Raw genomic sequence first — 26,912 nt, 5'->3', positions numbered from 1 at the left:
CATATATCGTAAACTATCCAGTAGTCTTATGGGATAAGCTTCCATAGTGACTATTATTAGAGCTCCCATTGCGCTCGCGCTCAACCAGATCTTTAGCGGGGGAGTTGAGGTAGCAAGGGTAGTTCATTAATGACGATATAGGTCAGATGTCAGATAATGGACGCACCTCTAATAAATCGCTAGACGAAGTCCAACAGACAACGAAGCATATTGCAAAAAAATAATTGCTTGAGATGTTCCGTAGAGTATTAATAAAGTTGAAAAAAAAAAATCACTTTTGAGACGTAAAACAAAGTACCCCTCTTATTCTGGTGTCTTCTGTTATTTGAGTAGTGATTGGGTTCCTAAGCAGCAATTCGACAGCCGCGCAAAGCAAGCGGGTTTTGTTATACGGGCTATTAAAATACAGAGTCTCAGCATAACTGCACCGCTTCACAGCGGTGTATTACCGGTAGGAGAATGAAACAGTTGAGCAAAAAATTATGAAATAGTTTACAATATTGTAATAGCCGATGGAATAGTTTACAATATTGTAGTAGCCAAAGTCACTACTACAAAATTTTTAACGCAAGCACAACAACGAAGTCCCCATCAAAGCTAGTCATTGGAAAAGTACTGGGTCTAGGAAAAGGCTGGAGAGACCACGGAGGTATAGTCAACTAAACGCTTCCGCCCCATTGTTGCGATCCCGATGTATTTTGATTTTCAATTATTTCTGCTAACCACGTAAAGTAATGTAGGAAAGCCATGAGCTTCGTGTAGAACGATACAAATCCTTCCTAGGCATCAGTTTATTGACCGGCGCTTTGGCTTCGACCAACGCGAAATTCGTTGGGGGCTTTGACAGTACTTTACACAATGTCTTCATCTGCTTGGCTCGGTTTTCACCTTCGGTAATTTATCTATCATATCCTCAGAAAAATTCAAGTAACGTACTTTGCCGTGAAACAATATATTACTGATATACTATGTGTACTCAGTTTCTGAAGACGAGCTACGGTAAATATGCAAACATGTAGTTACAGATTCGGTTATTTCTATACTAGCGTGTTACAGTGATTCCAGTGTGACTAAAAAGTAGCTATTAGAAATAAGCACATAAAAGTAGCTATAAGACAAGTCCTTTAACAAACTATTTTTCGATCTCATCATTAATGATTGGTACCCGTTGGCTTATAGGCCAAAAGGTGACTTGCCAATAACAAGCAAAATTCTCCGTCCGCATGTAGAGTATGTAAGTCAAACGAGATGTTCGCTACAGTGAAATTTTTCGCTCTTTCGCTAGGCGGCGCCCTACTAGGTTCCCAGCCTGTTCAAGTAAGTAGTACAGGCCATACAAATGTGAATGTTATTAACAAAAAATAACATTTCAGCTATAACGTGGGCAGATCACTCAATGACGAGTACTGCGCGCCTTTGATTATATTTGAATATTTGTGGGTGCACTATACCTTCGTTTTATTTGCGGCTACAGTATGCAGCGTAGTTGACCATGACTGGGCTTCCGCTGCTCGTGACTTCAATTTCTCATAATTGTTTATCCTTGGCCAAGCTGTGCTCTAATGGTAGTTATCAATGTCAGTTGTTCTGTGGTGGCTTGAGAGAAGTTCCGTGATTGAGAAACTTATGCGATTGGATCAGCACTAGTAAAAAATTTCGTAGGAGATACGAAGTTGATGTGGCCATGATTGAGTTTGAGACGAATTCAAAAGAGAACAAAAACGACGCTGTGAATGTGCGTTCATTAAATTGAATGATTTCTAAACCTGTAGTTTAGAATCAGTGGACCACTGAATATGGACAGGCAGGCATCAGGACGCCCGAAGGGGCGGTCTTTCTAACTGCGAGTAGACATCACAGTCGCGTGAAGTGGAAATTGCGTGTGGTACACAATTCGACTTTATCGTCGTGTCAGAAAGGTGATGCCTGCACCTAGCTCTTCGAGCGCGTTGACGACCGGCAGGGGAATTTAGGGCTGTTTTGATGATTGTTAGGATTGCCTATAATGATAACCTTTTTCATTGGTTGTGGTCGCCGAAAAACAGTAGTAAACTAGGCTTAATGCCGTTTTGTATGATCTGGATGCTTATTGCATTCACAGTAAATTCATGCTTGCATTATCCGTGAACGATATGTTACAGTATGCCAACAGGCAGTCTATTCGTCGTTGAGAATGTGTCGGATACTACACCAGCCTAAGTGCTGGTTTATTTTTCAGTGATCATCGTAAATATTCTTAATATTAATATATTATAGAGATGGGTGATTAGATTAAACCCATATATGCTCATGTTACGTAGAACTCCTGGAGGTGCACTGCATTTGGCTGAAGTAGTCCTGAAGTAGGACTTGGCTGAAGTAGGAGAAGGAAAAAAAACTCGATTTCTAAGAATAGAACATTGGGGGAGAACGTCATACACTTAACATTTGGTAATACGGCTTGTTCCCGTCTTTGTTTCCCAAATTGACGGTGGTCAAAGTATTCAATCGAAGGGCAAACGTTCTTTCGAGCTTTTTCAGCTAAATTTGCTGGAAGACATTATTCGTTGGTCATGCATGTGTGAGGATGAGAGCATTTGATAACCACTATATTTTCGTCGGAATACAATTGTATTAAACTGTGTTCTTGTTATCGTGTGTCTTAACTAACAGGAAATCACAGGTGCATTGCAAGAGTAACCTATTTTCTCATAATTTTATTTAACATTTTAATAACTCTTGTTCTTTAGGTTTGACTAGCTTTGTTGTTTTACGAGCATATTGTTGAATTGAAACAAAGGAACCCATCGAATGCAGATTATCTTTAGGTGTTAGGAGACACTCCTGACCATTGTTTGCAATTTCTTGCGTAACTTTTACCCTATCATCGCTCGTTTGAGTATGGCTTTCGCTTCGTATTTGAAATTGACATTTTTGAGAATAATTTCTGTACAGTATTTTCAGTTTCATAGTCATATCACGTATAATTGTACACATTTCCGAAGACGACATTTGTTCCAAGGACTCTTGGTAGTATCACCGCCGAGGCTATCCGATCCGATTTTGAAGCTAGTCGTTCTATTAGGCGAAAAAAAAAACTTGGACAGCGAGAAGACCTTTTCTGTTACACCAATGGTAATAATAATAATAATAATAGCGTTACTGTCTACCTCTACTTCATTTATGGCGACAGTACTTAGGCAATAAATTTCGATAGGACCAAGCAGCTGGCGACAACATAAAGATGAACGCGCACATCACTATCAGCGCTAAATGAGCGAAGGTACAGTTTGCTCGTCCGTACATGCGACCACTTCGAGATCCGCACTGCACAGCTTCCATGTTGGTGGGTCTTAGCTCTCTCTGTGCTAACGGAGTCGGTACCATCGGAGCAGTATCTGATTACATGTCTGACTGAACAAGTCACTTTTTCTGTGTCTTTTAAATGATTTCCATTCGTACACTGGAAAAAAGATGTTGTGATAATAGAGCGTGGACAATATCTATGTTTTGATGAAACGCCTAAAGTATTTGTTTAATGCAGCACAAGCAGACCGATCGTAGCACGATGATAAATCTCATTTCTCCACTTTATCGTGCTTTTCCACGAATATGAACATTGCGGATTAAAGATTGTATGGCGAATATTCAAAATCACCTATTTCTAATGTATCTAATCACGTACGCTTAAAACACGTATGTGTACAAAAATGTTTAACCTATATAACTGAGTGTTAAAACAAGATAGGTTGCGCGTAAGCAGATAGGATTAACTAGACAATTTTGTCGTCCTGTCGCTACGACGTTAGGTACTTGAAATAATCAGTCTGCTAATGGGAGGCTTTGGTTTGTGCCTGACAAATCGATTGCGGCAGTTTACAACAATGCTGTAATAATCGCATATAGTTCTAATAGCGTGTACCGTGCCTGCTCAGTCACGCTTGAACAACTACTAATGCACGCTTTTGTGTATATTTCCACTTATATAAAGTGGAAATATACACAAAAGCGTACAATTAACTTATTAATTCAAACATATATATATATATATATATATATAATTGAAATTTTGCCCCATTTGACGCTTGACTTTATTTGCGATGAATGAAGCCGATGACTCTCATGATAGCTTGTCGTAGTACAATCGTCTTTAGAGGGTGGCTGTCATATGTAGGAAATCGGTTTGTTCTGCCTCGTCAGAACTCATGGTATAAACAAACAAACAAACGGACAGATAGAGTACTTTACGGTCGGTTGAATTAATTTGAGCGCGACGAGCGAAGGCTGATTTAGTTGAATAGCGCATTGGTCTATTGTGGACTGGGAAAACCGCCAATTTGTCCCTTACGGCCTACCATGAAAGCGATATCAGCAGTTTTGCCAGAGGCGTTAGCGGTAGCAGCAGTAACGATTGCGACTAAACGGACTTGCGGGCGGTCGGACTTGTTCTGTGTGATAACAATGCTTGTTTATAAACGGTACTATGTACTAAACCACTAGGCTATTTGATAATTCTCTACAACGATTGGACAACGATTCATATATATATATATATATATATATATATATATAGGCGTTTGAAGGTAAATACCGGTAGTGGTTTGGTGGCTTTTTGAGTTACAAGCAAAAATCAGGTGACTTATATTCAAAGCGTACAATGACGTCGATTGCCACACATGACGCAAACCGGATGGGCACCTTCGTAAACGATTCGAATTGGCTGCTCGTTCACAGAATCAATTTTTTAATAGCGGTAAACTAAAACAAGTTTCGCTATTTTTTACCCTAACGCAAAGCCCTATCTTAGACTTTACTTTGAAAGATCGTTGTTCGCCGACCGAAATGATCTCTTCATCTTCTCGGTGTTGTCTTCGCAACTCACAAAGTAAAGTCGATATCGTCAAACATCTTGGTCCATAAAAAACCAAATCTCGTGTAATGAAAATTATTTAATATCGTTTGTCACTGTCACAGACCGCTGCTATCATTGTTGCTTTTGCCAATACCCTGGACATTGATATCGATGGCTTCGTGAATGCTGATGTCTGCCAGCGAACTCTGTAACATATCATAATACCATATAACATATTTTGCCTATTTAGGCTGTGTGGTGGCGTTCTTTGCGCACTCTTGGCCGTCCACTAACTCAATACAAATGCTCGTGCAGGAAGTGACTGACACCTTCGCGCAGTGTTGCATCTTCAATAGTAGAGAGACTTTTGTCGAAAGGAAAGTACGGGAGGCTGATATCTAGCATGAAGAAGCAGAAGCGACCAGGCAGCTCGCGAACGGTCAATCAACGATGAGGAAGACGCGACTTTATATTGCAGCTACGGCGGTGACGAGGAACCATAAACCAACCAAAATGAAGGACTAGGGTTTCTGAGCGGTGGCTATCAAAAAGAGAAAATTGTCTGTCTGTTTACTGACCACTGGCTTCATGCTATGGTTAGAATTAAATTTAACACTGGGACAGATACAATCACACGCACATGCCCATTCACAAACACTGCACATACATATTCACACAGTGATTCAACAACACGGAACAAGTACAGCTAAACTGACGAGGATAAACTGATTGTGGAAGAGCGCAATGAATGATTTGCCTATGTTGATTGACCGTGCTTATTGATTATGCAACGGATTAACTGCAGTATATGCCTGCAACAGTATGAGTTCGTAGGTTCGCTAAGTCACTCACCGGGTTAGTCGTAGCGCGGATTTTGCTTGCGTAAACGACCGACGGTATCGATCGGTGAGTCCGGAGGAAAAGGGCGAGTTTGTGCAAAGTAGCTGGCGCTCCGCAGTGGAACACGGAAGTAAACAAGATGCGAGAGAAGGCGAAGTGAGGCTGAAGCGGGTGACATCTTCAAGAACGAGAAATAGTCAGATTTGGCTATTTGTTACAACATCCAGTGTCAGCCAAAGCGTTCTAAAAACCGAGCTTATATATGGTTTTTGTCGGTTCTCGGTGCCATAATTCTTATCCAAAGCAAAACTAATCTGGTTATCATTCAAAGTCTGTTTTGAACTAGAGTGAACAGGAAATATTTGTGAACAATGTCGTTGATCGATTGCGAGCTGGCTGATTGAGTTCAACTGCTTGAGAAATACATCTGTCGGTCGCCTTAGTTACAAACGGGACAATTATTTCAGATCTTTTAGCGTAATACACAGATGAATTGTGTTTCAGATCAAAGCTCCCCACGATGCCTACTGCAAAAACGACGTTCAGACGTTGAGGTGATCGTACTGTTAAGTTAAAAGGTATCAACGTTATAAAACAGTTTGAATTCATTCAGATTCAAATCCTGTCTGAGAAGACGAAAAACCACCACGCGTTGTAATTCGCTGAAACTGTTTGGCTGGTTGTGGATTTATTGGTAGTAGAATTTTAAACAACAGACTAAACAATTCGTGCGTCATACAGCGCCGTTTGTGAATGCTATCGATTTTTTGTGTATTAATATACTGGTTTTGCTCCCGCGTAGATCCGAGCAACTGTAACTCAAGTTTAAATTTCGTAGGTAAATGCAAAAGGGCAGAGATATGCAAGGGTAGTGCCAAAATTTCGCTACGGTATTAGATACCTATGGTAACAGAATTGATTCAGTAATATCCTAGGAACAAATTATTCTGACTTTTAGTCACTTAAGCGGCCTAAACTGGGCAGGGTGAGGCCAAAAATATTCCATTAATAACTCTGCAACTGGAAAGGTCGCTAAATAGATGCATACTCAGGCTGTATTATGTAATTTACGGTATTTACTTGCTGATATACTAAAAGCTTTTTTTTTAAATAAGCAAACGAGTTATTTTTAGCATTTGTTTATTTCATTACGCGTTGTATTCTGAATCAGGTTTACACGAACTACATGACATTATCGTATGCATAGTTCAAGGGACTCGCCGTCTGTCACCGACCACAGTCTCCATAGATCCTCACTAGTATTGACTGAAAAATAGTCGTCTAAAAACAAGGATATGTATTGTTTTCTGCTTTGCAAATCGACAGTCATGAGTCTTTTGCTGTTATTGTTCGTTCGACACAGGAAGACCTGAGAATGATTAAACGCTTCAGTAATTATCGTCGTGTTTAAGCTCGCAGCGGCTATTTCCCATGCGGCTACACAAGCGCTTTCCCGATTCATACGTAATACATACACCGATATTCACGTGAGAACATTTCGATAGCTCTTACGATCGAAATTTCCTTCCTGCCAAAGCACACGGCTGCTCTCCTCAACAATATTACTATGCTCCTAGCAATACTGACGTTTACAGAATGGCAGCTTTTCTACTTAGCGTTGTTGCTAACTCACTGTGCTTGCATCGAATATACATGTCACATTCAGTCTGGCTTCTTGTATGCAAATGCTGACTTGAAATAGTATCTACAGCGTTTTCTACTTCACGACATGTCATTTCCGCCAGAAAGAAGTAAGTACTACCTCTGGTTATGGTACAACAAATCACTGCTGCAGCATACGCAACCCCATTTCTGTTAACTGTCCGACCCACGAGTCAGTCGGAAGATCGTTGCACCATCGGCAACGCTTAACAGCTATATCGTTCTACTGCGGCTGATTAGGATTTCGTGGTACAATAAAACTAGACGAATGTTCATGGTTAGTGTTTCTCTCAGCGCAGGGAGGCAGATTAGCATGTTGTATCAAATTAACTCACCCCGTAATATCCGGCAAAGCTCATCGTACGTAAGCGAAGAGGAAGAAACTAAGTAATTGATAAGCGTTTCATTGAAACGTTTTCAGCTTTACAACTGGCTGATACATATATATGTCGCCCTTGTGCGCTCTCAAGTCTCTAGTTGGTTTATGACACGCACATATGTTTCCTGTTCGTAATTACGTTGCACGTTTGTTAGTGTATGTCTCCATTTCATTTCCTTAATACCTGGATCGTACCATTATATCTGCATATAGGAGCTCGGTGTGTGCGACACAGCACTCTCGTTATTTTCAGGCCGGCCCGAATCAGCCGTTATCTTGTTACTTCTGGACAATCTGTTGCGCAACCCGTTCGGTGTTCGCTTGCTCCATTCATTGACTGCTCGTGAAGTTCCTTTTCATTTTTGCCCTCGCCCTCAAACGTTCGGCCTGTTAACTTTAGCTGGTACGCGTCATGGATTGACGATACGATGCAGTGCGCAACCTCGTGTGCTACCCAAGCCGTAATAGGCGCAAACGACGATGGGCCGTCGTGTTCATAAAGAGACGCGACTGCCACGCGCGTTTTGCTGGCAACAACAACAACAACAACAGCAGCCGCAGCAGATGTTGGTGCTTCTGCAACGGCTTTGGGTGCTGCTACTAGAAATCGCTAGCTGCTGTCTGTAGCCAGTGGTCGCCAGCACCAGTGAATTTCTGAAGCAGCAGCAGTAGCGACTTCCGCCGAACGAACAACGCGAGACGACGCGCGCGCCAGTTCAATGAACATGTCAGCTTTGCCCCATAACCGTATATTGTCTTTGGCTTTTCCTCTTTTTCTGTCGCTGCTGCCGTTGTTGTCGGCGTACTAACAGTTCACTTGGGCTACACATTTCTATCGCAGTAGCGACTCGTAATTTTACGTCGTCTACGGAGCTAGCCGCACAGAGCCAGCGACGATGCAGCCTTAACTGTTGCTAACTGGCGGCTGACCACATCCGGTCAGACTGGACCGACTTTCTTCTGAACGTCCGCAGGCCAATAACGCTGGGCAACGCTCGTCATCATCAGCTGTCATAGCATTTTCTGATGCAGTAGCACAGTCTATCTGCGTTTGTGTTTGTTTGGTATAGAAGCGGAGCTGAAGGGGAATGATAGTTCCCTCGTTTGTTTCGGGCTGGTGCATCGTCAACTCCGGCGCCGGCGCCGTAGCGCTTGCAACAGCCAGGCTTCGCTTGTGCACCTGTCGCAGATGCCAAAGCCGTGCGCTCAGCGAACTTGTCCTATTTGTCTGGCCAACTGTAGACGGTTCCACCAAATAGATTGCAAACGTTAGCTGAACAACAGCCGTAGAGAAGAGATCACACTATTGTTTTTGTTATCGTCATGGTGCTCCAGTTGAGTAGAGACGCACAACTATTGTTCCTCTCGCGATTCACAAACAGACGCTTTCTGGCGGATTGCCTACATATCAGGCATATCGCGGCGCCACGGGGCGTCCGTCGTCTGCAGCATGACTGCGTTGACCAGCACCGCTCATCAAATTCACTGCTATTGTCGGTATGTCACTTCCATGGCTCGCACCATCATGCTGACGAGCTAAGGCAGGTGCTTAATGTTTTTTTGCGGGGGAGGGGGGGGGGTACACTAACCGTAGCAGCCATAGATAGCCTATAAATAGTAATAATAATGATAGCAACAGAAGTATTCAAAGTAGCAGTTATATAGTAGAAATGTCAGCTAAATGGCTGAGTTGTTAACAGGGAAAGCAGAGCTTTAGTCTTTAGTTTAGCTAGCTAGTTGAACTTTTAAACTCAGGTCGCTGCGTCGAAAGTCAGTACTTCTCTGTATTTACTTTTACCATTTAACCATATTTATACAAATTGGACATGGAGCTCGTGGTGGGGTGTCGGTGGGGCGGATGCTGGTGGACACTTCAGCTGTTCGAACCAAGCTAAACTTACCTCAAAGGTAGCAACGGCACGAACTAATAATATAGTTCCACATACGTAGTCATCTACTTGCAATGGGTACTACCATTAGAGAGGTCATTACATTGCTGCTACTGTTACACGTTTTGCCTTTTTTTATTTATTCTGTTGACAGCCGGTCACCAACGATTCCTCGCTGGCGATCTGGTGAGCAGGCTGCATTTTGCATAGTCATAGAGACGTCGGCCTAGACAACATTGATCCTGATGGCGTTGTTACGCCAGCCAGCGTAACAGCAACGCGACTTCGGCGTTGCGATGGGATGATAACCAGAGGCTAGCGGTACGTTTTCGTAGTGATAGTTGTGTCTGGTGGTGAAGCGGTTGGTGCAACGAGCACGAGCGAATCACTTTTTTCTCTGTTTAGTGCGCTTATGAGTGACCGGAGCGTTTGGACAATTTGACCGGGACGCGTTAAGGTGCAACGACATGACGATGTGATGTTGTATGGCAGCCTCTATGGATTTTCTGCTCGTCGACAGCATCATACAAAAAGACCGAAAGAACAGATAGAGAGAAAGGGAAGGAAGCGCATCTAGCAAGACTGTAACATTAAAGGAAGACCAGCTCGGCCAAACAATGAAATGGCGGCATGTATGCGGGGCTTATTTCGGCGCTGTAGGGGCGGCGTTTTGCGGTGGTGTTACATAGAGTAATCCATGATGGCGCTTAATAATAATAAGCAGCAAGATGGGCAGTCTGCATAGCGACCTAGAGATCTACAGATCACTCATGTGGGGGATAGGTTTACTTAGTCTTTATGGTTCGTTCGAGCCTAATACCGTTATGGGATCAAAGTACTGTGTGACGCCATATCATCATGTTAGAATGATATAGCCTAAAGATATGACTGTAATAAAAAGACGGCGTATTCTGTGCCAAGTGACCGCTGGATAAAAAAAATCTGCGTCCATCTGTCATCATTGTTTCAGAAGAGCAGCCACTTCCAGCACAAAATACCGAGTATACTCAGTTTGGAACAAACTTGTTACTGCTATACGATCGTGGGCAAGAAGTTTGTCATATGCCAACTAAATTCTGCCAAGGCTATTTAATTCAAAAGGATGTTGCAAAAGTTATATTTTAACCGTGTAGTTGACTAGCCTGACCTCTAGCGGGAGTTTTCAACAGATTTATTCCGAAGAAACTATAGAATATCCCAAAATGTATGCATACATAAAATGCACACCTTTTCCTCCAAGTGTAGATGTTCAAAGTTATTGCTATTAAATACACTGCTGATGACGGTGGGCTATTCCTTGACAAGCTTCAACAAGTTTTAAAATTTTCTAGTGTTGTCGGTTTTCTAGCGTTAGACCTTGTCTTTAAGATATCACTACAAGAAGGTTCATTGACATCAACTCTATGTAAAAGGCAAAGTATTATGTGACACCCCTTCGTCCGACCCATCCATTTGTGAGATTCTTTTCAAAATACGTTCTTATGTCACGATAATAGATTGTAGGTACTGTCCTGTTGGAAATAAGATTTGTTTTTTTTTACTTAAGTATACTCGGTAAGACGGATTTTTCAGTGAATTTCAAACAACTGGCATTAGTCGCTGTACTTTTTTAAAAAAAATAGACCAATATTGTTTTGTTTGGCCCTTATGTTCTTCATGTCTATAGCATAATTATATGCGTAAATTTAGATAACAAACACTATATTCAATAGAAACCATTTTTAAAGCCGGCTACAAAGTAGTTGAAACTCTGTCAGTGTCAACAAATAGGCGGGAATGTTCTAGTTTGGCATGATGGGAAATTATTGGAAGATGTTGAGATTTTGCCTTCTACTTCTAGGGTGTTCATTAGACTGGCTCTATGCATCTCAGCAATGGCCACAAGATGTCTGGGTATTGATGCTAGATACACCAGCAAGCAACCAGTCTAGTCTTAAAATCGGGCGTAGACACGCTTCGTTTTAATAGTGAGAGAAGCCAATTTCAATGGCAGTGCTGCCTGATGTGAACCTCGAAACACACTTTTGTCGTTTTGAGTTAAATTAGCTTTGTTATAACGGTATAATTGCTAGTATTTCGATCACGCTTCCATCAGTTTTTCATCAGACGCTGTTTCCTGTAAAAGTATAATTTAACTATGTATGTGTCGCTTGCGCTATCATACGCCTTATATATAATCCTTGTGCCATTCATGTACTTCTCATGTGTTTAGCAACAACCTGGAAAACAACATACGGAAGGATTATATTATTCATTATGCCTTTCTGTTAAAATTGGATGTTTCAGGCGAGATAGAACGTTGTTTGAAAAAAGTCAGTGAAGGGGTCGAGACATTCGAAGACATCTGGAAAAAGGTGTACTCAGCAACGAACACTAACCAAAAAGAAAAATATGAGGCCGATCTCAAGAAGGAGATTAAAAAGCTGCAACGGTTGCGCGATCAGATCAAGACGTGGCTATCCTCATCGGACATCAAGGATAAGCGGCAGCTACAGGAGACGCGCAAACTTATAGAAACGCAGATGGAACGATTTAAGGTAAGACTATTAGCTAATGCACGCTAATACAAAACACATTTTTGAAAAATATTTAAGCGTCGGTGCTTTAATAGTGGCACATTTTCGACGTTGAGGTACGGTGGAGCTTTTGCTCTCCGCAAAGAAAAATCCTAGGAAATATGATGTATATAAAATATTTACTAATGTTCAGGCCCATTTTACAGTAGATTGTCGTATTTTTAGGTTGTCTGAAGAATTTTATTAACACTTGTCTGTTCTACGCACAACTTCATATCTGTGCGAACATGTAAAAACTTAGTAGGTAAAGTAAATGATAGGAAAAGGACAGAAAATAGATTTACTTGCAAATTACTTTAGGGCTTTTACAGGTTTTTTTTTTATAGGAAAACAGTTGATTCCAATACGTAACTCTACTTTACGTTGCGTACAGAGACTTTTTCTAAATGTCTGTTCGCGCAAAGCCCAAATCGGCTTCCATCTACTTATCTTGTCGTCTATCTCCAAGCCGAAGTTCGATATTGCAGTCGACACATACGCCACCACCATTATTTTGACTTAATAGGGACGACATGTTTCACGGTCCCGTAGGTCAGCATATTCAATGAGTTCAACGCGTCGACACGCACTTTACTGTGCAGCCCTGGTTAGCTGTGTGTGCGGAGAGGAAACCGATTCTTTCTGATTGCTGTCGTCGACTAGGCGCGCGAGTCGTCTGCTACTGATACCATGCGTCTCTATTTGCCTATCTTTGAATGTACTCCGCAGATTCTTCAGACAGCGACAGACATCAGTTGACAGCCGATAAGTTTGTTTTGCCCCATTTGTGTGCGTGTGTGTGGGGCTGGCTATTCGAGTGTGCACCATTTGAGGATGCGGGCTGGACTTCTTGCAGTATTACCGACGCTTCTCCTCCGTGACTTTTCAGTTGCCCATTGTTAATTAAGAGTGGTCGCACAGAGATTTTAAATCGTTTGACTATTTGCCCTTTTGCCTCCTTTTATAGACAGCCGTGCGATATTCGTATTAGCCCTTTTTTTTGGTCTGTTTCGTAAATTGCTAATATTGACATGCTTGTAAATTGCGCCGTGGTACGCGCACCGTTTACCTGAACCTTTATGCCAGCAGTTGTCCTTGCTGGGGTGCTATAGTAGTTAGTAGCGTTTGATTCTCCGATCTATCTGTCATTCGCCGGGTCAATTGGCGCAATATAGTTGTACCACATCTCCAAATTTGCTTTCCTGTTGTGGACCTGATTTTGCTGCAAAACTAAAAGGCTGTTGAGAATCTGACGAAAATGTTCCGGTCCCTTCCGATGCTGTTTGGCCTGCCGGTGGACTCGGTTCAAGAATCAGAGCCTTCAAAACCCGCGGGGCCGGTGAGGCCACTTGTAGATCAGGCCGAGCCTGTGGAACAGGCCGATTTGCCTGATCAGGTGATAGCAGCGGCGGAGCCGGGTGAACTGTCACAAGTGTTGTGGCTATTTGAGCCAGTAAGCTAAGCCAGAGATTTTTAAGCTATTGTAAAGATGTAAATTGATATGTCTTTGAGTATGTCCAAAGTGTGTTGGTGTCATGAAGCTTCATTCAGAGATAATGGGTATGAGATCGTTATTTTATAAGTTGCCTCCAGTGTTGAATTTGTGTATAAAGTAAATAGGGTTTTAATGACGATGTTTAGCTCTATGGCGGTGTAGTGCCCTCTAGAATCTCACAAGCCAGGAGAGACAATTTGATGTTTTTTTAAAAACTACGCGCCTTTATACCTATTTAACCTTCTATAGATATTGGATGGTGGCAATTATTGGAATGGACAATGTGGCAAACTTTTTATGACTGCGAGAAGATTTAGCCACATATATAGATGTTGTTTTTTTTCTGAAATAGATCTACGCACCATGCATATCCTTTTACTTTACTGAACGTAAAGATAAATACTTTAATTTGAATACTATAGCTGACAGAGGCAAGAAAACCACGGTTTGTGTGAGTATTTCTAAATTATGCAAAGAATCTCCTAGAAATCGGGCCTAAAAATGCGGACATTATGAATACTGTTTCATCTGTAACATTAGATATAACCTTTTCTTAACCATTAAATCATATGTTGCTATGAAGAACACAGCTTTCGACGTTCTCTAACTTCTTGCACGTTTTTTACGGTTTCCTTTTCTGTATCTTGCAACCTTGAGTGTAATCCCATCTAAATTTTGCATAGCTCTATAATGATCCACTTGTGTTCCACCAATGTTCAGCCGAGTTTTAACAATCATGTTTCATGTGTGCGACGTTTCTTTCTCTCAATTTATTGTCTACAACGATCGTTATCGTTTTAGGTGGTTGAGCGTGAAACAAAAACGAAAGCCTACTCGAAAGAAGGCTTAAGCGGGGGTGTACAGAAGATTGACCCCGTGCAAAAGGAGAAGGACGAGGCGAATCAGTGGCTAGTCAACAGCATCGACTCACTAAATATCCAGGTGGATCAGTTCGAGTGCGAACTCGAAACAATGTCGGTGACTAGTAAAAAGGCGAAAAACGTTGAAAAGAAGGATAGTAATCGAATTGATGAGCTTCGAGCGCACCTTGACAAGCATCGGTACCACATTAACAAGCTCGAAACGCTTATGCGTATGCTCGACAACGGAACGATCGAGACAGACAAAATCCGCAGCGTCCAAGATGATGTAAATTACTACATCGAGTCGTGTCTCGAGCCCGACTTCGAGGAAAACGAATACATCTACGATGACCTCAACCTTGACGAGAGCTGCGTGACGCTCGGCCTCGGCGATCCGATGGGTAGCGGTCTTGGTGTCGGCGTCAAGTCGATGAGTCAGAGCAGTAACGCGACATCGGAACATGGCTCAGATTCACCTCACAATGAGCTGAGTACACCTCATACTCCGCAGAGCGCCAGCAGCCAGAGTCATGGCCATGTAACACCTCATCCTCCAATGTCTGTCGGAGCCCAACATGGAAGTACTCCGGCAGGCGCTCACACGCCGAACTCTCACCACACTCAGCAGCAGCAGCAGCAACAACAACAACAACAACAGCAGCAGCAGCAGCAGCAGCAGGCTCAACAGCTGCAACAAACCCAACAACAGCTGCAGCAAACATCACAGCAACCTCAGCAGCCACAGATTAACCATCATTCCGCCTTGAATAATAACAAGGCCAACAGTGATGTAAGTAGCAGACGATATATTTAGCTGAAACCAACGGCAAATAGCACTAGCTTATTTCATCACTGATGCATTTTTACTGAAATTAAATTACTTTTGGGTAGCTTTGGGTTTGTGTGCTGTATAGTTTACAGGTAGAAGAAATCTTTTTCTAAAGATTTCTCTGAAAGAGGGTTTTGTTTAAGCAATTTCTCTCGAAATCCCTAGTTTTCGTAGTAACTATGATACAGCATAATCGTTAGGCGTCGTCGATTTATTTTTTACGGAATGTTACAATTGAATCTCCATTCTTAGAGTAAACAACAACTAACTAGTCATTAAATTTCTTGGATTATATGCTTATTACGATTTCTTTAACACAACAGCGAACTAATGCTCTAATGATTTATCAGTACAAAAAGCTACAAATCGCTTGATCGATTCGTTTCAGGGACATATTTGGTATCAGTGCAGAAAGGGTTTAAAGATAGGTCTGATACGGTCGTACTAATGAGCCCTTATATGTAATTGATACCATCTAGCTCTAAGTAGGAAGGCAAAGGCCGGTGATTACATTGTGGTCAGTTCATAGGTTTCTTAGGAGGGAATTTCGGAGCCGCTGCAACTGCCCGCAGTGATACTTGGTTAGTTATCGGCTTATCATTTGGGAGACGGCTTCGCCAATGGCGAATGTCGTCAAAGCGTGTAAACATAATCTATGTGGCTGTCGTACCATAACGGCTATGACGAAATCAATATGAACGATGACGGCCTCGTGCTTGCACCACCACCCGTTCCGATATTTATGGCTATAAGCACACTGCCCAGATGATAAAGGTATTCTTTTCAGTTTGATGTAGAAGCGGGTTTCATAGCCATGTTGAGAACAACTGTAGGCTTGGCTTTTCCATGGGCTGCTCAAAAGCACAGATAGGCAATGACCCGTATTCTTCCATGATGTTTTGTTAATTAAGTGATAGCCATTAGCTTTTGCCGTCCATCGTAATTGTATCCACCAGAGTTTCAGAACTCCTCTACATTCTATTCCATTTTATTCTTTTTTCGTCTCTATTATATCTTTTAAGGTTTCATCGGTATCGTCTGTGGCCGGCACACCAAGTCTCGCAACGCAGAATTCCCTCATCGCCAATAACGGCAGTTCGCCCGCACCTACGCCAGTCGAAAACCACAAGGGCGGCGTGACTACACCAGTTCCAGCAGTGGTTGCAGCTGGCGCCGTCGTCAAACCTGTCGCAGTTCGGCCACCTTCATCAGGCGGCGCCGGGACCAACAAAAGTGGCCAAGTCATTGGCGCTGCAAGCCAAATGGTTGTCACCGGTAGTATAGGCGGTATGCCTAGCTCGCAACAACAACAGCAGCAGCAGCAGCAGCAGCAACAACAACAGCAACAACAGCAACAACAACAACAACAAGCCAACAATTCCGCGATCTCACCTTCGCCAGCGCCACACGAGGCTTCGAAGGTGGCGTATAGTTCTGTATTGGCGACGCTTGCGCCTCCTCACGGAGCTCCCCTTCCTCAACAAAACCAGCCGCAACAGGCCCACAGTGCGGGTGGCGGCGTTCTTCAGCAGCAGCAGCAGCAGCAGCATTACCACCAACCGAGCCAACAACAACAGCAACTACAACAACCAGCAGCTCAACAGGTAGCGCAACAGGTTCAACATCAACAACAGCTTGTCCAGCAGCAGCACGTACAGCAACAGCTTGTGCAGCAACAGGCTCAGCAACAAACGCAGCAACAACAAGGTCACCTCCAGCAGACGCAATTAGCTGCCGCTGCGGCTCAACAGCAGCAGCAGGCCCAATCACAACCAGTCGCGCTGCAGCAGCAGGCCCAGGTAGCGTTGCAGATGGCGAAAGCTGCACAGCATCAAGTCCAACAACAGCAGCAACAGCAGCAGCAGGCGGCAGCCCAACAACAGCAACAACAGCCCTCACAGCAACAGTTAATGGCTGCACAACAACAGCAGGTTCAGGCGCAGCAGCAGCAATCGCCTATGGTTCAGCAAATGGTGCAGAATTATCCAGGTCCGGCCGGCGGACCCCAACCACAGCAGCCACAGATGCAACAAATGAATGGCATCACATCGCCTACGCCCCAAAGCCATACAAATAATAGGGATCATCATCAGGCGGCACAGCAGCAACAGCAGGCGGCTCAGCAGGTACAGCAACAGATGCTCAATGGGCCATTACAACCTCAGCAGCAGATTGGAGGCAGTCCAACGAAACAGCGTATGTATAAGATTGATATATTTTTCAGTAGCTAATTTTGGTGATTCATGACCGATGTCACGTAGATCAGTGGAACCGATCCAAACCATGGATAATTCAGATGAAAAATGGTGAAAGATATCGAACTCAATGCCTTTTACCATATACCGTGCTGGAAAAGGTATGGGGCTGGGCGAAGTCGCCTGGTTTGAGAAACGAAAGGCGAGAGAACAACATCATCGTGGATCAGGCTGTCGAAGCTGTTCATGATGAGTCGTAAAGTGACGAGGCACCTCTCAGGTTAAAAATTACATGTTGACGAATGTAGGAATTGCGAAGGAAAAACGAAATAGCAATGAAGTAATCCGAGCATAACATAGACACCCGTTGATTTGTTATTTGTGCAGTAGCAGCTCGAGTTATGTGTCGGAACAAATACAAACATACGTAGATATTTCTGTAGAGTTGGTTTCATCGCTCGAATAGCAGCATTTATCAGTTCGCTAGTTTTTCAGCTACGGCGCCATGAGTATTCTATTTTGTGAAACTTGAAGGCCTGAATCTCCATCTTATGAAATGCATGCGCAAGTTACGATTTTCGATTTCGAATTTAAAAGTGAATATCCCATTCATTCCATGCGTCCCACGCTCACAAGCGAAACTTGTGCTACCGACATTTTTCAGGTGGTGGCATGGACGCTTCACAGGTGATGATGATGAAACAGGCCAGCCGAGCCGGCGATCTCGCTCCAACGGCACTAAGTAACGGTGTATGCGAGCCAAACAGCCGGGAATCGCCCGGAGCCCATCGAGGTCAAATACCCTCGAGCGAGCAGATGTTGCAAGGGCAACAGCCTGGCCCACAGCAGCAGCAGCAACAGCAACAACAGCAGCAGCAGCAGCAGGCCGGACATGACGGAACCGATGGTGACGCACACATCCCTCCGTTGTTGGGCGTCGCCCCGCTGGGCAAATGGTCAATGTCGAAAGAGTGCTACTATCAACTGCAGCAACTAACATGGGCTTCTAATCACTTGCCTCATCCGAGCGACAGTGATCGTTTGCGAAGCTACCTGATCCGGCAGCCGTGCGTGACGCCCTCGTATTACCCACTCTCGGTACCACACACCGATCCTCAAGAGATCTTCCAGCGACTTACCACTGACACGCTCTTCTTTATCTTCTATTATATGGAAGGCACAAAGGTACGAATTGCAAACTACAAACGGAGATAACACATTCATAAAAACATGCACGCACACACACACACAGGCGTTGTTTCTTTTACAAACGGGTAAAAGTCTTAAGGTAAAGATGGATCTAAGAAGCCAATTCGGCAAGCAGTACAGCAAGCCATTTAACGTACCTACCTATCGGCGTTTAATAATCATTGTATATTGGAACTCGAAAGAATGTTTTCGGATGATGGAATTAGATGCGTTGAACTCGGTTTATCATGTTTGTTGTGGCATCGACCGACGCTTCGTTCTTATTGCTATTTATGAATTTTATTATAGGCCCAGATTAGTGGCTCTTAAAACAGCAAACTGTCTGGGTAAGCAACAAATGTTGGTCACTATAACAAATGATTATACAGCCTACATCACAATACGTGGACTGTAACAATGCACCGTGATTTGCTCAGTCGTAATTATGCGTATAAATCTGATGGTTATTAGAATATATGTGGTAAGTACAGTGGGATGTTATAATGCGTTGCACCGTACGGATAGAGCTAAATAGCTCATGAAGCTCAGCAGTACAAACGTTTGACAGTTTCTATGATGTAACAGAAATATATCCTGTTTTACAATGTTAGCCAACATCACAATTTGTGTTAATTCACGTACAAAACGGTGCTCTAACATGTGCTTTATGTACGTTGAGATACAGGCCCAGTATTTGGCAGCCAAAGCACTGAAGAAGCAGTCATGGCGATTTCATACGAAATTCATGATGTGGTTCCAACGACATGAGGAGCCTAAAACGATCACAGATGAATTCGAACAGGTCAGTGTATAGCTTCGTTCATCGAACATAACGGTTATCGATATTTAAAGACTAAAAATTTCCTTGATTTTTATGAATGACATAAGGTAGTAATACTTGATACACTAAAACATGTGTCTATATTTGATTAGATCTTGGTACTTCCACACAAAGACCCACTTGCTAACTTAATCCTATTTACTAACGTTTTTCTTTTTTTTATTTCTAACTTTTTCATAATAAAATGTGTGTATATATATATACACACAAGTATTCATTAAAGTGACATTTGCATGACACACCTATATTTTTGTTTTTTACTTTTTATACTGGATGTTCTATAAAATAATTATACTTACAAGGTTTTACTTTATAAAAATATATATAAACATATAATTACATTATTTATTGAACATTCAATATAAAAAGTAAAAAACAAAAATATATGTGTATATCATTTTGTTTTACTTTTTTATATTGAATGTTCATAAGGTTTTACTTTACAACATATTAATAATATGTAATAACAAGTCAACACTTCATAATAATAATAAAAGTTATTATTAATAACTTTTATTATTATTATGAAGTGTTAACTTTGAATTTTATTAACTTTTTTTAAATTTTATTAGGTCTAAAGACATTATTAACCAATAAACAATATATTTGCTTGCTTATTCGCTGCAAAGTATAAGATTGTGCGCTTTATTGAAGGGTTTCACGCAATTAACAATGAAACGTATACACAGCTGTCATTTCTTGTTTACGTGACAGTTAACGCGTGAAGGGATCTTCTGTCTCTCCATCTTTAATATATCGACTCTCCTAATTACATCAAGCAGACTCTTACACTGGACTTTTTTTATCTCGTGTCTTTTTTAATTTCCTCCACAGGGCACGTACATCTACTTCGACTACGAACGATGGAGTCAGCGGCGCAAAGAAGGTTTCACATTTGAGTATCGTTTCCTCGAGGATCGTGAGCTCAACTGAAGTTGAAAGTGAAGACACGCAAACACTCAATAACGACATCAGCAACCATTGTGTATGTGTGTGTATGAAGAACGTAACGAAAGAAAAAATTATTTTAGAAGGCTGCTACGGAAGGACGCTGCTGATGACTATTATTACGCGAAAGCGCGAGAAAGAAAAACACATAACCCCAGATAGAAGACGTGGATGAGAAAGGAAAAAAACGTGAGGAAAAAATCCACTGAAAAAATCTGCTGAACACTACGGTCTCCCGGACGGCTTTGACTACGTTTCTGTTTGGCGCACACACTGGCCTATAGTCCCTGTGTTTTCGCCACCAGTTTCGGCCTGGCTGCCCGCTCTTGATCTTGGTTAAACACTGACTGATGCGGAACGCTAAATGAAGTATAAAGTGAAGTAATTCTTAAAGGAGAATGAAGCATAGAAATACAAAGAACTCGACTTCGACGATCACTGCTATTATTATTATTAACAATATTTACGATTATGAAAAACTATAAAAGCAAAGCAGAAATGAAACGATGGAATTCGAGGCTAAATTGAAGAAAGTGCGAAAATGAAGGAAGCAAATTTCAAAGCCTAAAAAAGTCGTATATAGAACATAGACCGAGGTAATCTAGCCGAGATCATTACAAGGACATAATATGATGCTGGAATGAATTAGAGATGTACGAAGTCGAGCACATAGCAAAATTAAATAAGTCAAGAGTTTAACGGCACGCTAAGCGAAGATAGCAGACGAAGCAAAACACGAGAATATAACAAGCTAGAAACCGGTACGCACTTGATGATGATGAACTGAAAAAATATGATATCGACACCTCACTCTCAATTCAACAACCGATAGGCCAAACGATGATCCATCCCCAAAAGCAACTACGAACGTCAAAAAACCAATCTAGTTCAAGGTAAATAGTCGATGAAATGGGATAAATTTGAAGCGGAATATCACGGAACAGAAGATGGTACTTCCCCATGGAACTAACCGAAACAAAAACATAAATGAAGACATAGCAACCAGAAACAACGATTATCATCACCTCATTACTCTGCTATTATTATTAATCACACAGTTGTACTGCAATTCTAAACTATGATTTTTAAGTATTCTCTTCATCTGTATGGCTATTGCGTTACAATGACAAACGGTTCTGGGTAGTCGTCGTCATGCTCACATTTGAAGGAATTCATTCGTTGCCTACGAGCAGATCGTAGAGTGACGCGAAACGTGACGCGAGATGGGACAGAATATGAAAAATAGGAAGCCAACAAGAAGAATAACCGCGGAACGCGACGCAATATAATGCTGTACATCCGTGTAGGGCAGATTGCGTCACAGGCAAAATGTATATCGGCGTCTGGCCCCTGCTCAAACCACCGATCATTGTGACACACTATCGAAAAAGGATAATGACAACAAAGCGTCAAACATCAACGACAATGAAATTGTCCTGAAGAAAAGGAGGGAAGAACAATGAACAGTCTGGGAAGCGTGGACAAGGAGAATACTATTTTCAACACAACAAAAATCCTGCTAAATAATAGCTATACACGGTCTCCAGCAGAAAACAGTAGGAGGAGAGCACCTTATCAATGCACTCGATCCAAGTACCACGAAGGATCCGTATAATGTCGTCACTATCTGAAGAGAAGGAAAGAGCCAAAGACCTCCAACGAGAAATCCAGCCTTCTAGAAAAAGAGAAGCAGAATAATCTGGAAGAGTATGAAGAGCTACAACCCCAATCTCTATTCCCCAACCCCATTTGAATAAGCGCTGTGTGTTTGCCCCACTTCAACCCTAAGGACTCACGTCTATGAGCGAAGGAACAGCATTGGAAAGAAGCTGAAGAAAGAGAGAGCTCATTGCGATCAAATACGAAACGAACTCTTTTTGCCTAGCATTAATTAATTACCATAATCAGCAAGCAATCATAAACCCATCCATCGTCAATAACATGAATATACGAAGCAACGCCATGAACCATATACAGTGAGGAAACGATACAATACTGTCAGCATTATTAGATTCGAAACGATACATAGAACAGTAGCATAACAACAACAAGAATTGACGGAGACAGCAAACGGCCACTTATCACCTGTGTGTGGCAGTCCTATAAGGAAACAAACGTGAAACCGCCACCACAATCCGCTGCCGATTGGTAGGTATTACGTGCACAGCGAGAACAGGGACCTGCATCATCAAGTGAATATCCCCCCAGGACGAAGTTAAACAGAAAAACGGAGCCGCGACCAGCGGAATTGACCGTCGAGAAGGGCCTCGTCCGGAAGATGATCATCGTTGAGGAACGGCCTCGCAAAAGGGGACCATTATTTATGCACGAGTCCATTCATATGTGCAAAATAGGAATAGCGAGCCAGGGATAATTTGTATGGGAACAAAACGAAGCGATAGGAGGGTTGCTTTACCGACGACACAGGCTGACCGATATATATATATGGCACGCGATAGAGTGCGTTCTGCCGCTGTTTATAAAATTCTATATACAACAACAACGATAACAAGAGCAAAAGAGGTTATTTTCCCTGTGCTGTCTCAGCGGTGGCATTTGACTGCTGTTGCCTTTACTGCATGTCAGCACGTGGTGTTGGAGTGAAGGCGCTGGACGGAAATTCTTCAATTCAATCGGATGAGCGCATGAATCGGGCTAGCTTGCGGTGCTGTGCACCTGTCACAATGTCAAATGCAACACGTGTTACATGCAGCTGTGTATGTGTAAAGCTACAATAACTGTAGCAATAGCGGTACTAATTAGTCGTGCTGAGCGACAAACTAAGCAAAGTTAAACAACGGGTGATTTGAACAATCCGTGAAGGAGCAAGAGGACTGTGACAACTGCGAGATGCATGGTCGCCTTGTTGCTGTCTCGTGTTGTTGTTGTTCGGTCCAGCCCCTTGTCGAAAAGGGAAAAGCGAAAAAGCGAAACATTCATGGATAAAGTAAGCTACAAAACACGAAAAAATGCAGACATGCACACACATCCACACACACGTACTCACACAAACGAATGAGACGCCGAAGATTGCAAGTGTTGCCCGGACAAACCCCTGACCGCTTCATTGATTCGCTTTTCAGAAGGGTAAAAAAAGAGAAAAATAGTTTGTTCCACTTGAATAACACACATCATTATTGACAATATTGAGATATTGCGCAAACGCAGATACCGAGGCCACACATCATGCATGATGGTGATGACGGTGTGGCAAACGGCTCTAATCTGGTAGGGGGTGTATTTGATGCCCGGGCCACCTGGCAAGGAGAGCTGTGATGATGATGGAAAACGAAAAACAAATGATGCCAATATGATGAGAATTATAAAGATAAAACTGATACTGATGATGGTATAATGAAGAAATTACATGAGGATGTTGAGTCTGAAGAGTGAGGTGGTGCCCACACATTGTAAAATGATGTAGCACGTGGGCGATAATGGAAAGGCAAGAACAGGCAGGTGCGAATTTTAGGAAGTTCTTGAGAACGACGAGTTCTTCTTGCCAGCGAAGAGTGTGTGATCTACCGGAGGGGAACGAAAACCAGAAGACGGGGTTATCCAATGGAAGCGGGTAGTGCGTGATAAAACTTGGAGACTGTTTGGGAACGTCTTAAGCTAATGAGAGAACGAAAGAGGGAGCGTGATAAACAAATTGAATCTGAAAAGGTAGACGAAGTTAAGGGGTAATTCTTGCAGCTGCTGCTACAACGGTTCATCCTGGGAAGGGGGGGGGGGTCTCCACCAACAAGTGGCAGACGGCGAATGCGGACTTTTAAAGATCTCCATTTACACTTTTGTTGTAAAGGGCTGCTTTATGCTGGTATTGCTTAGGCTGAGTAAATAACGGGATTCGCGAGTCTTCGCAAAGAGGCAGTTGTTCAGATGTGTCTCCAATGCTTATTTTTTATTAATTTCTCGTGATTATGTTCTTGAGCCTTCGCTTCTATGCGTTTCTCTAACTGACAGATAAAGGGGGCCCAGCAGCAGAAGTTCAACTGGCGACTGCAGTGAATTATTTTGCAGCAGACTGCGTTCTTTGCTTTACTCTACCATACCACACACACACACACATACAGCCACAGAAACACACGCGCTCGCACACACATGCACTCACAAACACAGAATTATATTATATACAATTATCAATCTTATTCGCTATACAGTGTACTCTATTGTATTATTGTAATTAATTTTAAGAACGAATAATGGAGAACGAGCGAAAATAATGCAATGCTAAAGATACAAGGGCGAAGATCGAAAGATCGAGAAACTGAGCGTGGTATATATGTACGTGTGAAAGCTAAGGTTGAGATAGATATGTTATTATTGAGCCGACCGCTAATATGAGAGACTCGAACGAAAAGTCGGCAGCTGACGTACTAGGAGAAAGCGTCAAAGGTTTGAAGACGACTTTTTTGGGGCCTGCGTTTTTCCTGCCAACGGGCGAACTCCTTTTGCTAGTATAAGTCTACCAATACAACAAAAATAAATTGTAGCGATCCAATTACTTTACTTTTATAATAATAATTATTGCTGTTGTTGTTACTGTTATGACAAGAAAAAAAACAACAGAATAGCTATCGATATTTTAGTGTAAGCAATAATATCAGGAGAATATCCATAACGCCAACAGTATCAATACTAGAGTGACAAAAATGTGGATCGTGAATATTGCACATGTGTATGTCTGAAACATGAAATTTTAATTTTCTGCTATTTGCCGATGCTCTAATTAAGGAATTTATTCATCATATGTTTTTTTTTTTATTATTATTACTATTAGTATTTATAAATGCATAGAGTAACTAATATACAATTAGTAGTTCCTTGTATCACCTGACGATAAAATCCTTAGCTTCGTGTAGCAATGATTCGTGATGACGCAGTCCGTTTGTCGTACCGGAGACACGAGATTTGGCTAGGGGGGAAATATAGCCAAAAAAAAATTCTCTAAGCTTCCAATTCGAGAAGAAAAAGCACCTAGCCTATTTATACTATCTGCTATACAACTTGAAGATTTGAAGTCCGTAATCGCCGTCGTCATTTCCGGGAGGGGCATTGTCGACACGAAATGGGTAAAACTTTGATATAGACCACAAAAGAACAACCGCTTGAAAAAGGTAGACCATCGCCAGAACAGCACGCAGCAGCAATGACAACAGCAGCTGTCGAGTGTTGTTCGCCATGCTACACAAAACAGGTAGTACTGACTGGGCAAAAAAATGGTTCAGAGACAGTTAGCAAGGGTCGAGATTAGAAAGAGGGCAGGGGGTAAGGGCTAGGGGGCAAGAACTAACATGTGGGAAACGCTGCTAGAAAACCATCGATGGAAGGAAATTGCGCATAAGAATAATAGAGAGCAGAACAAGTACTGAGCTGCGAGATACGGCTGCTAGTGGAGCTGCAGGGACGCGGACGTCCTTCTTTGTCAAACTGCTGGAGGGTGTGTAGATTTATTTAAGGCGCTGATGATGGTGATGACAATTATTATTATTATTACGAAGTGGATAAAGGAGTCGATGAGGTTGATGGATATAATGAGAGAGAGAAAAAGACGCATGATGATGATAATGTTGATGATAAAATAAAGCTGTGTATGAAAAAAATCGCCGACGGCTGGGGGACGCGCGGGGCCAGAGGATGTATATACCAAATGAAAAAAAAACGCCGGGATAGGAAATCGTGTAGGGACTCCGGAAGTTGGCAAGAGAGAAGAGGGCAATTGGTCCGCGTCGAGATAACTGTGTAAATATTATTACTACGGTGATACGGTGATGACAAATGAAAATAAAAGTTCATTTGAGGGACTATTTTGGTCCCCTTACAAATACTGAGAAAAAAATAAATGCGTTGTGTGTTCATTATAATAATATGAATAGTAAACAAATCAGATGTATATAGTGATACCATAATGTGAACTATAATATTGTTTTGAGTAGAATTCGGCTATTTTTGACTAAAAATAGCTGCAAAATTTACATTTTTCTTTTGCCTAAGCGATAGATATATCGTTTTGGATATTTGCAAGCAGCGGTCTCTTATTTTGCTCACATCGTTGTTACGTAGTCATAATTAGTGGGAAGAACTTAATTAATGAAAATTTTTAGCCATATTATTTTAGTTCTTTTTGTCTAAATTTGACCATAATGACATTGTGTAAGCATACTGCATGGCTCAATAGATGAAAGCTGATCATTTTCATGTTACATGCTCTGCAAGAAGATCAAGAGCAAGTAACCTGTTTTCCCAAAATGGAAAACATTAAGTATTTTTTCTAATAAAACGTTTTTTCTAACGGTAGTAGTACTATACTCAATATGTAGTCAATTTATTCGGTGTCATGCTTTATTATCATTAAACAGGATAAAGTAAATCGCATAACTGTATGAACCTCATA

General features: G+C 42.0%; 1 protein-coding gene across 3 annotated transcripts in view; it reads left to right on the top strand.

Annotated features, from left to right (window-relative positions):
- Nucleotides 1-26,361, top strand: part of Not3 (CCR4-associated factor Not3) — a 29,475-nt gene extending 3,114 nt beyond the window's left edge. The window contains exons 1-7 of one of the 3 annotated variants that reach the window (XM_086988389.1): nt 11,605-11,740; nt 11,888-12,138; nt 14,453-15,304; nt 16,366-17,539; nt 18,203-18,723; nt 19,412-19,528; nt 20,402-26,361. In XM_086988389.1, coding sequence (XP_086844515.1) covers nt 12,124-12,138; nt 14,453-15,304; nt 16,366-17,539; nt 18,203-18,723; nt 19,412-19,528; nt 20,402-20,500 — 2,778 coding nt within the window. In that variant the 5' untranslated portion in view covers nt 11,605-11,740; nt 11,888-12,123 and the 3' untranslated portion in view covers nt 20,501-26,361. Of the gene's footprint in view, nt 1-11,604; nt 11,741-11,887; nt 12,139-12,866; nt 13,610-14,452; nt 15,305-16,365; nt 17,540-18,202; nt 18,724-19,411; nt 19,529-20,401 lie in introns of those variants that run through there. The other 2 variants (XM_022805713.2, XM_086988388.1) reach the window with 2 other exon arrangements.
- The last annotated feature ends 551 nt before the right edge of the window (nt 26,362-26,912 follow it).

This window comes from Varroa destructor, unplaced genomic scaffold (assembly GCF_002443255.2).
Source record: "Varroa destructor unplaced genomic scaffold, Vdes_3.0 BEIS01000004.1, whole genome shotgun sequence".
NCBI classification, from domain to species: Eukaryota; Metazoa; Arthropoda; class Arachnida; order Mesostigmata; family Varroidae; genus Varroa; species Varroa destructor.
This window is presented reverse-complemented; position numbering and strand designations above follow the sequence as displayed.